The sequence below is a fragment of the Danio rerio genome, chromosome 4, assembly GCF_052040795.2.
Source record: "Danio rerio strain M-AB ecotype USA chromosome 4, GRCz13ab, whole genome shotgun sequence".
In the NCBI taxonomy this organism is placed as follows: Eukaryota; Metazoa; Chordata; class Actinopteri; order Cypriniformes; family Danionidae; genus Danio; species Danio rerio.
Window position 1 is genome coordinate 4,025,369 of NC_141024.2, and position 13,327 is coordinate 4,038,695.

The 13,327-nt window shown below is 33.9% G+C and overlaps 1 protein-coding gene across 5 annotated transcripts in view; it reads left to right on the top strand.

Moving 5' to 3' along the window:
- grm8a (glutamate receptor, metabotropic 8a) overlaps positions 1-13,327 on the top strand; it is a 264,665-nt gene that overhangs the window by 195,029 nt on the left and 56,309 nt on the right. For all 5 annotated transcript variants that reach the window (XM_087247588.1, XM_087247586.1, XM_087247587.2 and 2 more), the window contains 1 exon segment: positions 1,991-2,191. In XM_087247588.1, coding sequence (XP_087103714.1) covers positions 1,991-2,191 — 201 coding nt within the window.

Sequence of the window (13,327 nt, forward strand, 5' to 3'; positions counted from 1 at the left end):
TATATATCATATCTAATTTAGTTACATCAATTTTTTTTTAAATAGACCAAACAAATTTAACTCTACAGTTTAACAAAGTGACATTTTAGAAGTAAACAACAACAACCAAGAAAATATATCACTTTAAACAAATAAAACTTTTCATAAATGTCACTTTTTCCGACTTTTCAAGGTTAAAAGTTGTTTGAATAAAGATCAAGCTCCCATATTGCAATTCAAAAGCAGAAATAAATGGGGGAAAATAACGTGATTCAATAACGTGAATCACAAAATACAGAAAACTGCACATTTACAGACATTTTTGACAGGAGTTCTGAAGCCATATATCGTTCACCTTATTTTGACAGTGTTTTCTCTGACCTGTTGTTCAGTCGTATTTATCACACACCGCAGCTCTGTAATCTGTCTGCTTTCTGTACGACCAGGTGCATCATTTTCCCATCGCTCTGAAAAGCGTTATAAAAGCGGATTGGATTTCATTTACAGCAGTCTATTAATTCCTGTCTGACAGCAGGAGGCATGGACGGCTCCAGGTCTTGCTAATTCACCTTGCCCGGACACACACACATACACACGCCTTTTATTTATCTATCATAGTGTCACAAACTGCGGCCTGATTCTTCTGCAGGCGCTCAGATGGTTATAAGAGAAATAATCGGCGAGCCAAATTCAATTTACGCACAACAACAGCTGGAATATTTGTTCCTGATTTTCCTTTGGCCGTCTCCAGAGAGGGGGATGGAAATGTTTGTTTGCTTTTTGCTTTAAACGGGCAGAAAATGTGCAGATAAGATGGTCAATGCTGAGATCTCCTGCAGGATTTGAGGAGGTGATTATTCTGATGAATGACTACATTTGAGGAGCATTAAAGCAGCGGTTTATTAAAAAGAAAATGAGAAAATGTACAGTATACAAGAGAGAAAATCTTCCGTTTCAGGGTCATAGACATGACATGCAGTTGATCATTTATTTCCTTTATTAATTTTTCCTATTCTTCCTACTCCTAGAAAGTGTTGCTTAGATATAAATAATATAAAATAAAATAGAATAAAATAAAATAAAATAAAATAATAAAATTAAAAACAATAAAATAAAATTTAATTAAATAATAAAATGAAACAAAATAAAACGAAAAAATAATATAAAATAAAATAATAAAATAAATAAACAAATAAAATAATAAAATAAAGTGAAAGAATAAAATGAAATAAAATAATAAAAAAATTTAAGTAAAATAAAATAAAATAATAAAAAACTAATTAATGAATAAATTAATAAAAAAAACATAAAAAATAAAAGTTAAGTAAAATAGATACCTAAGAATTTTATATTGCTTGAAAGAGATTTTTCAGCACATTTTAAAATTTTAATAACTAAATTTACTTAACTTAAGTCTTTAGTTATGTCAAGGTTGACAGTACATAATTGTCACGATCACTAGCATATACCAATTTAATGAACTACAACTCCCATCATGCACCCCAGACACACCAGTTCCTGATTCCCCCTGATTAAAACAAAAATTAAATTAAATTAAATTAAATTAAATTAAATTAAATTAAATTAAATTAAATTAAATTAAATTAAATTAAATTAAATTAAATTAAATTAAATTAAATTGACTTAAACCATTAAAATAATTAAAATGAAAACAATTAATAAAATTAATAAAACTCTTTTTTCCCCCTATTTCTCCTTTCACTTAATTTAAAATTATTGCCATTTCAAACATTAATCCTTTATTTTATGTCATGTTGATTTTAGTTATTTATTTTTAATGCAATTCCAACGTTTGGAGTCCGTAATAAGTAATGATAAGTCAGTAATAGGTACGTCCAGTGTTGTGTTCGTATTTATGTGTATTAATGGTTTAACATTGCATTCCACTATATGTCCACACATGTAGAGGAATGACAGTAAAGCTGACTTTACTGAAATGTGAGGGTCTGTATTGTGTGTTTGCTGAAGTTTTTTGTGTGTGTTTGTGCAGGGCTGGAGAAAGTGGGCCGGGACTCTAGTTATGAGCAGGAAGGAAAGGTTCAGTTCGTGATGGATGCAGTGTATGCGATGGCTCACGCTCTCCACCGAATGCACAGGGAATACTGCTTCGGTTATCCCGGACTCTGCCCTCGCATGAGCAACATCAATGGGAAAGAGCTGCTGGGATATATACGCAACGTCAGCTTCAACGGTGAGTGGCTCGAAAGAGCATTTAGAGCACTTGGGTTCAAGCCTAAAATTATTTTAAAAAAGTAGACTTAAAACAATGAGAATACTGTAAGTCCAGAAGTAAGGAAAAAACAATTAGATTTAGATTAGATTAGATTTACAAAAAAACAATAACAAAAATGGTTCAATTTAATTTAATTAAATAAAAAAAAATTCTAGTAGTGAAGAAAAATTTTATTTTATCTGAAATTGAATACAATTTTATCAGATTTAAAAAATAAAATAAAATTAGTTCAATTGAATTAAATTAAATAAAAAATAAGAAATTAGAATAAACAATAAGAATAAATCCAGATGTAAATTAAATTAGTGAATAAATACAATATTATTGGGATTAAAAATAAATAAAATATTATATAAAAAATAAAAAAAAGATAACATAATATGTTAAATGTAATTAAATTATTAATAAAAATTAAATTATTAAAGTTTATACAATTATTAAATACAATTTAAAAGATTGGAGTCATAAATAATTATTTATATTTTTTATGGTAGATTTATTTTTAATTAATTAATTATTTTTTTATTTGGTCAAAACGATAAAAGTATTTATGAAATAATTATAAAGTAACAGAACATCCAGTCACTCGCACTTAAATATCATCAAATTATGGGAAAAAACTCTCAGTATTATAATATATGTTATTTTTATTATATTTATATATATATAATGTATATTTTTTATTCATTTTTTTATTATATTAAATGTTGAACTTTTTAATCTTTCTTTTATATCTGAACTTTCTCTTATTAAAAGCAAAACTCTAATTATAAAATCTCTTCACAGAGTTCAAAATAGTTCAGCTTAAGTAATGGCATAATACACACACTCATATTTGCAGTGTTGTTATCGATTATGAGACCGACATAATTGATTTTTTGTGTTCCAAGAAAGCAACACGAGGGTGAATAAATGATTCAAGAATCCTCATTTTCAAACTGCTCCTTCAAGCCTTATATAATGTGTGTTAAACCCATATTAATGAGTGTTATTATAATGTGTTACGCCATATTTTACTATGCAGTGCCGTGGGCAGGTTTATTACCAATGCAGCTTTGCATGCTACACGCTGAGCACTTGGCTATGTACATATTCAAGTGTTTTCACTCACTTTTCATGTTTCTCACCTCCAGCGTCATTCATTAAAGGGACGGTCCACCCAAAAATTGAAATTAGCTGTTATTTTCCTCACCCTCTGGGAGATACAAGATTCAGATGACTGTTTTTCTTTAGTACAGCAATAACATCTGTGCGAGTTGCTGCAAAATATTTTAAAAATGTATTATTTTGTTTACCAGTACCGGGTTGCAGCTGGAAAGCATCCGCTGTGTAAAACACATGCTGGACAAGTTAGTGGTTCATTCCGCTGTGGCAACCCCTAATGAATAAAGGGACTAAGCTGAAGGAAAGTAAATGAATGCATAAAAATTTTATTTTTTTTGTTTGTTTGTTTTTGCAATAATAGTAAATGCAATATCCAAATTGTGCAACAAATTAAGTTGTAACACTTTATTTTAAGTCACCATTCATAGTATTAACAAACCAATAACAATCACCACTACTAGTTTAACAAACTACTAATTAGCTGTTAATTAAAAGTTAGTAAGGTAGAAGTAGAAGTTGGGTTTAGGTTTTGGGTAGGATTAGGCATGCTGAATAAGATCAAACTTTATAACTACTAATGAACAGTTCATATCTTAATAGTAGGCATGCAACAAGACAATAGTTAATAGCATGTGTAGTGACCTAAACTAAAGCGTCACCAATTAAGTTAGTTTTATGTGCCATGCATTTGTGTGCTGTACATGCATGTTTATTGAAATCTGACCAATCAGGTGAAGCCTTTACTCCCATCAGTAGATGCTGTGAGCTGAATTTACAGCTGAAAATAAAACACGAATGCCGGGAGACGAGAGAGAAAAAATGACAACAGCTAATAGGAATCAGAATTTCCCCCACGGTTTTAAGTCATTCGTGGCTTTTTTCTTACCACAGAAATGTTAAACAAATTGTTTTATTTTTTTATATGAAAATTTAGAAATGTTTGCACCTTGACACATTTATGCTTTAGTTTACACTCTGAAAAGTGATCAGTTCACTTTACTTAAAAAAGACAGTAAACCTATTACTTTATAATTATTAAGTAAACAAACTGTGTGCATGCACTGTAAAAAGTGATCACTTACTTAAAGCAAGTAAACCAATTGCCTTAAAAGCAACTTTCCAAACTTTTCCTCAAGTTGACTTTCCAAAAATGATGTAAGTAAACCTATTGTAACTTAGAACTGTTAAGCTGACTTAATTTTTATAATCATGCTAGTTATATTCACTTTTTAAAGTCAACTAATCCCTTTTTTATAGCGTCAGACTATTTTAGCATGTCTGTTTTCAAATAATTACTGTAATTATTACAATATTACATATTTGTTGCTTCATTAAGTTATAAATAAATAAATCTGTTAAAATTCATTAAATAAAATCTGCAATTATAGCCTTTATTGAATTAAGAAGACACACTGGAGTCTGGAGGAGCAGATTTATTTTAGTTACTGTATGCATTTTGCTAGATACAGAAAAGCTGGAAAAAAGTGATTAGTTTATTTTTACTTAAAAAAATTAGTACAAATTGCATTATTCAAAAAATTAAGTCTTCTTAAGTTAAAATGGGTTTACTTACATTATTTTTGTAGTCAACATGTTGCTTTTAAGGCAGTTGTTTACTCGCTTTAAGTAACTAATCACTTTTTACAGTGTTACCATAAACGTTAAGCCAAAGGGTTTACTAACTTTTTCAAGTAAAATCAACTTGTTGCTTTTAAGGCAACTAGTTTACTAACTTTTTATAAGCAACTAATCGTTTTTTTACAGTGTAATTAGCTCAAAAAATACAATTTTTCCTGTTTATTTTAGTATGATCGTAACAAATAAATAATGTTTTTTTAAATTGATCATAAAGTAGCTGCAGTTATCTTGTAAGAAATATCATTATTGCAACACTCAACAATAATATTGCATATTTCCCCAGTATTGTGCAGCCCTACTGCAGACGTATATATTTTGGTATGATGGTGTATTTACAACTGAAACGGAATATTGATATTTATAAAGGTCTAATGACAGTCTTATAAACCCCATTTAACTTTCAAAGTTCAGTTCATGTTTATTTTCTGTGCGCTTTTACAATGTAGATTGTGTCAAAGCAGCTTAACATAGAAGTAATTGTAAACAGTGTTAGTCCAGTTTTCAGAGTTGAAGTTCAGTTCAGTTCAGTATGGTTTACTTTTCTCTGCTGAAAGTCCAAACACTGAAGAGCAAATCCATCGATGCGCAGCTCCAAAATCAAGCAAGCCAGTGGGGACAGCACCATTTGACGAAAGTGAACAAAAAAAAAAAAACCTTAAGAAAAACCAGGCTCAGTTGGGCACGACCATTTCACCTTGGGTCAAACTTCTTGTGAAGAGCTGCAGTCTAGGAGCGGGAGGCTGGACAATACTGGATGTCCATCATGGAGAAGCGGCAGGTGTGTGTAAGTCACCGGTGGGTGTTCAAGCTGGCCCTTGGATTTAATGGGGAAGTCGTATGTAACTGGGGTCTTTCAGGAGTCAGTCTCATGCACTCCACTCCTCCATGACCAACACAGCATCTGCTCAGGATACGGCCTGGTCCAGGATTATGGAGACCTCTAGAAGTCCTCAATGGTTGGCATCATCTCTACACAGGTCTTGGATCACATCAATATCGCTGCACATTCTCTAGGCATGCCGATAGACTTGCGCTTTTCAAATAACTGCAGTTCCATCTCTCAAAAATCTTCTTTTAATGTTGTGCTGAATACAAAACAAGTCACAAACATCTTGAGTGACCCGAGGGAGAGCAAATAAACAGCTGCTTCCTTCATATGAGCCGCGCATGATTGACTGTCATCGCGTCCCAAAACAAAAGCACTCCAGCATCCTCTGTGAAACCATATCAAACCGTTCATTTAAATATTAGTTTGTGCTGCTCTTTCATTTCTCCATCCCCAAGCCCGTGCTTTTGTTATCATCTGCTTATGTTTGCCTTGGAGTCGTGCGATTTGCATAACTGCGGTTGAGCGATTAAGGCAGTGGCGCAGGAGGGGGCGGGGCTTCGCTCGCCCATTAAAAGCGCATTAATTCACTTTCTGGTGGGCAATGCAACCTGGGTTTATTTGTTCCAGCACCTCGCGCTCCTCATCTGAATGTGTTTGAAGTGGAAGGCAGATATGGAGACTGTAGCGACTGCAGAAATGTCATTAGAGAGAGGAGCTGCTGTTAATCTGCTGCGCGAGTTTGATGTGTATTGATTGCATATGAAAGCTGTAGGTGAAATAGTTGTGATGTGCTGCCAATAATTTCAACAGATCGTTTGTTTTTCTGTTTTTTCGAGCAGCAAATCTGCATGTATTAGAATGATTTGTGGAGGATCATGTGACAGAGATTGGAGGACGATTGCTGAAAATTGAGTACTGAATCAGTGGAATAAATTATATGCTCATTTATTAATTTTCCTTCAGCTTAGTCTCTTTTTCAGAGGTTGCCACAGAGGAATGAACCGCCAACTATTCCAGCATATGTTCTACACAGCAGATGCCTTTCCAGCCGCAACCCAGTACTGGGAAACACCCATACACACTCAATCACAAACACACTACGGCCAAGTCAGTTTATTCAATTCACTTTGAACAGCAACCTTTCCCTGTGAGGCGACAGTGGTAACCACTGAGCCACCGTGCCACCCTAAATCATATGGTATATTATATTTTCATATACAATAGTTATTTTAAGTGTAATATTATTTCAGATTTATACTTTTTTGCTGGATTTTTAATATAATAAATGCTGCATCAGTAAACATAAAATAATTATTTCTAAATACTAAAAGTATTTGCTTTCACTCTCTCTTTCCCTCTTTATTTTTTATTAAATTCTAAAATAAAAAATATAAGAAATATTTAAAATGTAACATTTTACTGTAATTATATCTATATTAATATTTATTTATTACTATAGTAGTTTTATTTAATAATAATAATAATAATTAGAATAATAATAATAATAATAATAATAATAATAATAATAATAATAATAATAATAATAATAATAATAATAATAATTATAATAATTATTATTATTATTATTATTATTATTATTATTATTATTATTATTATTGTTAAATAAAACTAGAATACATTTTATTTTACAATACAGTCTGTCATTATTTCTTGATTGTATGTGTGTAAAAAAATCCTCTAAAAAAGCAGTGTTTATTTACACAATAATAAATATTATAAAACAATAATACAAATTATAATATGTATAATATGAATGTTTACATGTGTAAAATAGATCCTCACTCTGAGATGCACAGCAAATCTATCATTAAACAATTAAATAACAGCTTCGGCACTTTCATAATATTAGTTTTTATGCTAATTTTAAACATTTATAATGCAGTTTTCGGCATTTTCAATAAAAACTGGTTAATATTAAAATCTTTTTGCATTGTTTTCTTTATTTCTTCAGGCTTATTCTTACAGCATTCCTGACCTATCCACCCCCTACCCAACCTTAGCATTGATTGGGGAGGTTCTTTTGTATCCCAAGGAAAGATTCTACTAAATATACATGGCCATTACATCCACCCTTGCATACTTGTGGCAAAAATTGGTTTACAGAATAAAAAAGATTGCATTCTGGCTTCAGAAAAAGTGAAAATAAGGATTTTTATGTGATTTTGCAGTATAAATTCTAGCCAACAAGTACAAGACAATTTAGAATTTGTTTATTGGCTTTGTTTCTGTGACTTTTTTGTTCCTGAAACATACTAATCACACATTATCTTTCGTTTATTACTGAACGCAAGCATATGCATCCATCCTAGTTGTGTATAACTGTAGCCCAGTCTATACTGAATTAAATACGTTTAAATGATAGACAAGGGGTATGCTATAAGTCAAAGAAATAAGCACAAGTGTCAGAGCATATCCAAAGACCACAAGGGACACCCCAAAACCCTTAGACCACATAGGGTTAAACTCTGCATGTAAACTCTACACACATTAAAGAAAACAGTTTCATATAGTTGTGATGTGATGTAAATACTTAAAATATTTAGTCTTGCTATTGAAGTTTACTTCTGCTTTACACCTGAAGTCAGACAAACTGTTAGTCTTGTTTGATTCTGGTGTGATTAAAGTAAAACCCACAGCATTCAGTCTTCTTTATTTGTGTGAGATCAGGTTTAGATGTTCTTGTATAAAGTTCAGAGTAAGATGAAGAGCTATCAGCGTGTTCCTCATTAATGATCACACAAGGCCTTCAGTTCCGCAAAACTGCCGAAAGGGGGAACAGAGATCTTTATGAAGCATATTTATCAACTCAGCAGTGTACTTCTATACTTCCACATCATGCCGGAAAAGTACATTTTGTCTTTAATATGAACCAGTCTGTTGTAATCGGTTAGATGGCTTAACTTTGCTCTGAATGGTTAGATGAGGGGTGTCAACAGGGGTGTCCTGGAGAGTTTTGCTCCATCAAACACACCTAAACCAGCTAATCAAGCTCTTACTACATATACTGAGCACTTCCTGGCAAGTGTGTTAAAGCAGGTTGGAGCTAAACTCAGCAGAACACCGGCCCTCCAGGATCAAGTTTGGACACCCCTAGGTTAGATAGTCCAGTCAATTGTTATTGGTCTGATGGTCAAGTCTGTTCTGATGCTTCAGTCTGTTGTGTCAGATAATTCAACAGTGCTCTGATTGGTTAGTTGGCCTTACTCTGCTCTGATGGGTCAGATGGTTTTTCTTTGCACTGATTGGTTAGATGGTCAAGTCTGTTCTGATGCTTAAGTCTGTTGTGATTGGTCAGATTATTCAACTTAGCTCTGATTGGTCAGATGACTTTACCTTGCTCTGATTGGTTAGATGGCCCAGTCTGTTGTGATTGGTTAGATGGCTTTACTTTGCTTTGGTTGGTCAGAAAATCAAGTCTGCTTTGAAGCTTCAGTCTTTTGTGATTGGTCAGATTATTCTACATGCTCTGATTGGCCAGATGACCCAGTCTGTTGTGATTGGACAAACGGGCCATTCGTCTGTTATTGGTCAAAGGACCCTGCTCTGATTGGTCAGATTCTGTTGGAATTGGTCTTATGGCTTTAGTTTGCTCTAATTGGTTAGCTGATCAAATCTGTTCCAATGTGTCAGTCTGTTGTGATTGGTCAGATAGTGTTACTCTGCTCTGATTGGTTATATGGCCTTACTCTGCTCTGATTGAACAGATAGCCTAACCCTGCTCTGATTGGTCAGATGAACAAGTCTGTTTTGATTTTTCAGTCTGTTGTGATTGGTCAGATGGTGTTACTCTGCTCTGATTTGTCAGATCACCCAGTCTGCTGCGATTGTTCAGATTGATAAATTACTTTGCTCTTATTGGTCAGATGGTCAAGCCTGTTTTGATTTTTTGGTCTGTTGTGTTTGGTCAGATGGCCTTACTCTACTCTGATTGATCTGATGGGCCAGTCTCTTGTGATTGGTTCAGATGGCTTTACTTTGCTCTGATTGGTCTGTTGGTCTAGTCTGTTCTGATGCTTCGGTCTACTCTTCTCCGATTGGTCAGATAATTATACTCTGCTCTTAATGGACATCTCAGTCTGTTGTGACTGGTCAAATGGTCCTAAATGATTAAAAAAATTCTTTAAAAAAGTAAACAAAATAATCTCTTCAGCGGTGATCAATAGAGTTAATTAAGTCGTTTGAATTTTCCTGATATGAATGCACTAATTGGAAGAGTTTAAACATTGATCTAAAGCAGATACTTCAGAGAAAAAGAAATGAGAACTCTTATTTTGTCTCACGAGCCCTGAAACGGTGCAGTTTTACTCTGGAAGTAGAAGAAGGCAATCCTAATCTAAATCTCGGCTCTAGAGCATTCTGGGAAACGGCTTTGGCTGGCAAACGGGGCTGTTTAACGATCGTGTGGCTGTATTTTTTGAGCTGCTGTAACCTTTCTCAGCGTGATCACGGTCCACTGCAGACACTTGGCTGTTATTGACACGCTCACGGAGAGGATCAGAAACCCAGCTGATAAGAGCTCCTCAGAGACCTGACAGAAGACTTCATCACACTTCTGTAACACATCTGCAGGAAAACAACAAGCGAGAGAGAGAAAAGAGAGCAAATGTGGGGTCAGTGCTTAAAAGAACCTAGAATTAAAACAAAATGATCATTCATTCATTTTCTTTTTGGTTTATTCACTTTATCAATCAGGCTTTCACCACTGCGGAATGAACCGCCAACCTATCCAGTATATGTTTTATGCAGCGCATGCCCTTCCATCTGCAACCCAACACTTGGAAACACCCACACACACTCGCACTACTGACATTTTAGCATATTCAGTTCACCTACACTGCATGTGTTTGGACTGTGGGGGAAACCGGGGCACCCGGAGGAAACCAGGATCACAGGGAGAACATGCAAACTCCACACAGAAATACCAACTGACCCAGCAGGGACTCGAACCAGCAACCTTCTTGCTGTGAGGCCATTGTGTTTCCCACAATGACGCCCATAAAACGAATCAAAATGCAGTCCAGTTTGCATGGCCAACAGCGTTGTTGCACATATAAAAATGGAGAAATCTACTATCAGTAAACATCGACCTAAAATACCTTAGCAACCACATAACAACATCCTAGCAGTGGCATAGCAACACCTGAGTTTATGCATGGCCAATAGCACTGTTGCTCGTATAAAATGCAGAAATCTGCTCTGTTGATGGCGATCGTAAACAGCTGGCACTCTCTGTGACTCGTGCTCAGAAATCACTCATCGGATCTCACACCAGGGACCAAATTTAGCCAGCAAATCCAGCAAAGAAAACATTAAAAAACAAAGACTCCGCGCCGCTGAATGAAGCGCCGCATAAAAGCCTTTAGATTGGGGAGGCACGGCGTTGGGAACGTGCCATTAACAACAGACTATAAAACGTGTCAACATAACAAACGGCAGGCGTCCAGCAATGAGAGCAAACCTCTAAACAGACCTAATGCTGATCTACTGCCATGTACATCAGCGTCCATTCAGGCGCTCAGCGGGACCTGATTCTCAACACGGAGCATTTCTGCAAAAGCAGCCCGTGAGCAGCAGATTGGTCCACTTTAAACACTCTGAAAGTGACCGGAAATTGAACTCCATCAAAATAAACCACAACAATTTTATGATGTGTTTAAGGTGAACAAGAAAGATCATTATAGCTGATTAACATGAACTAAAACAATACAAATATGTACATCTTATAATAAAAAATTCTTTATCATTATTTTTATTATTGCTATTATCATCATCATTATTATTATTATTATTATTATTATTATTATTAACATAATAATAATAATAATAATAAAAAATGGTAATAATAATAATATTAATAATAGTAGTAGTAGTAATAATAATAATAATAATAATAATAATAATAATAATAATAATAATAATAATAATAATAATAATAAATAATGGTAATAATAATAATAATAATAATAATAATAATAATAATAATATTAATAATAGTAGTAATAATAATAATAATAATAATAACAATAATAATAATAATAATACAAACTAAAAATAATAATAACACATCATCTTGAGTAATATTGTTAAAAAGTATGGTTTATATTGCTGAAATATAATACATTCAAATATTTAAAATACCATTTAAAATATATTACCAGAGAAAACTATTAGAACAATATTTTACAATTTATTTATTATATTTTTTATGAAATAAATGCAGTATTGGTGAGCAAAAGTTTTAAAGTAACATCATTATTATTACTATTAATATTGAAATAATATTAATAAATAGCGCAGTGGGTAGCACAATCGCCTCACAGCAAGAAGGTCACTGGTTTAAGCCCCGGCTGGGTCAGTTGGCATTTGTTTGTGGAGTTTGCATGTGTTCACGTGGGCTTAGGTGCTCTGGTTTTTCCCACAGTCGAAATACATGCAGTGTCAGTGAATTGAATAAGCTAAAATTGTCCCTAGTGTATGTGTGTTAATTAGAGTGTATGGGTATTTTCCAGTGTTGGGTTGCAGCTGGAAGGGCATCCGCTGTGTGAAACATATGCTGGATAAGTTGGCGGTTCATTCCGCTGTGGTGACCCCAGATTAATAAAGGGACTAAGCTGAAAAGAAAATAAATGAATAAATGAATGAATGAATGAGTATACTGCTGTATTCCGAGTCTAAAGGCCATCATAGCTACCAAATACAATCAGATATGAAGCTAGTAAGTAACAGCAAGTGAAAGCTTCCATTTAAACTTGTTTTGCTGTGAAAATGAAGGGCATTTACTCCATAAACTCATTCAATGTTCTCATGCTTATTTTAGTACACTTTTACTACAGTAACCTATTGAGAATAATAACTGTGCATAATAGCAAAAACAAACATCTGGATGCATTATGATAATGAGATTTTGGGGGTTTAATTGCCATGAAAATATTGTCATCATTAAAAAAGTAGACTTCATCCTCCTCATCTAACATAAAAGTGAGCGATTGTGGGTTGACGGTAGAAAGTGAAACACACACACACACACACACACGCACACACACACACACACACACACACACACACACACACACACACACACACACACACACACACACACACACACACACACACACACACACACACACACACACACAGTATTGAACACTAACGGCTGACGGGTGTCCAATATCAGAGGGAAGAGAAAGGTTCCTCATTAAAGCATCTGAGTGGCTGAAACTGCTGAACAATTAGATGTGATGAGTGAAGTCGACCGCTCTGAAACACTCATTACTGACCGTCACTGCAGCTCTTCTGCTCACAGCATTAACACACAGCGCAGCTCTAGAAGACACTTTTAAAACTGTGAGTATGTGCCTTGTATTCCTGACATTGTCAGAACCAAAAAACACCATAAACATCATGCATTCATAAATATGTGGACAGTTTAGTGAATTAAACCATATCACAGGGATGCAAACAATAGTCCATCTCATATAAATATTGAACTTGTAGCATTGGTT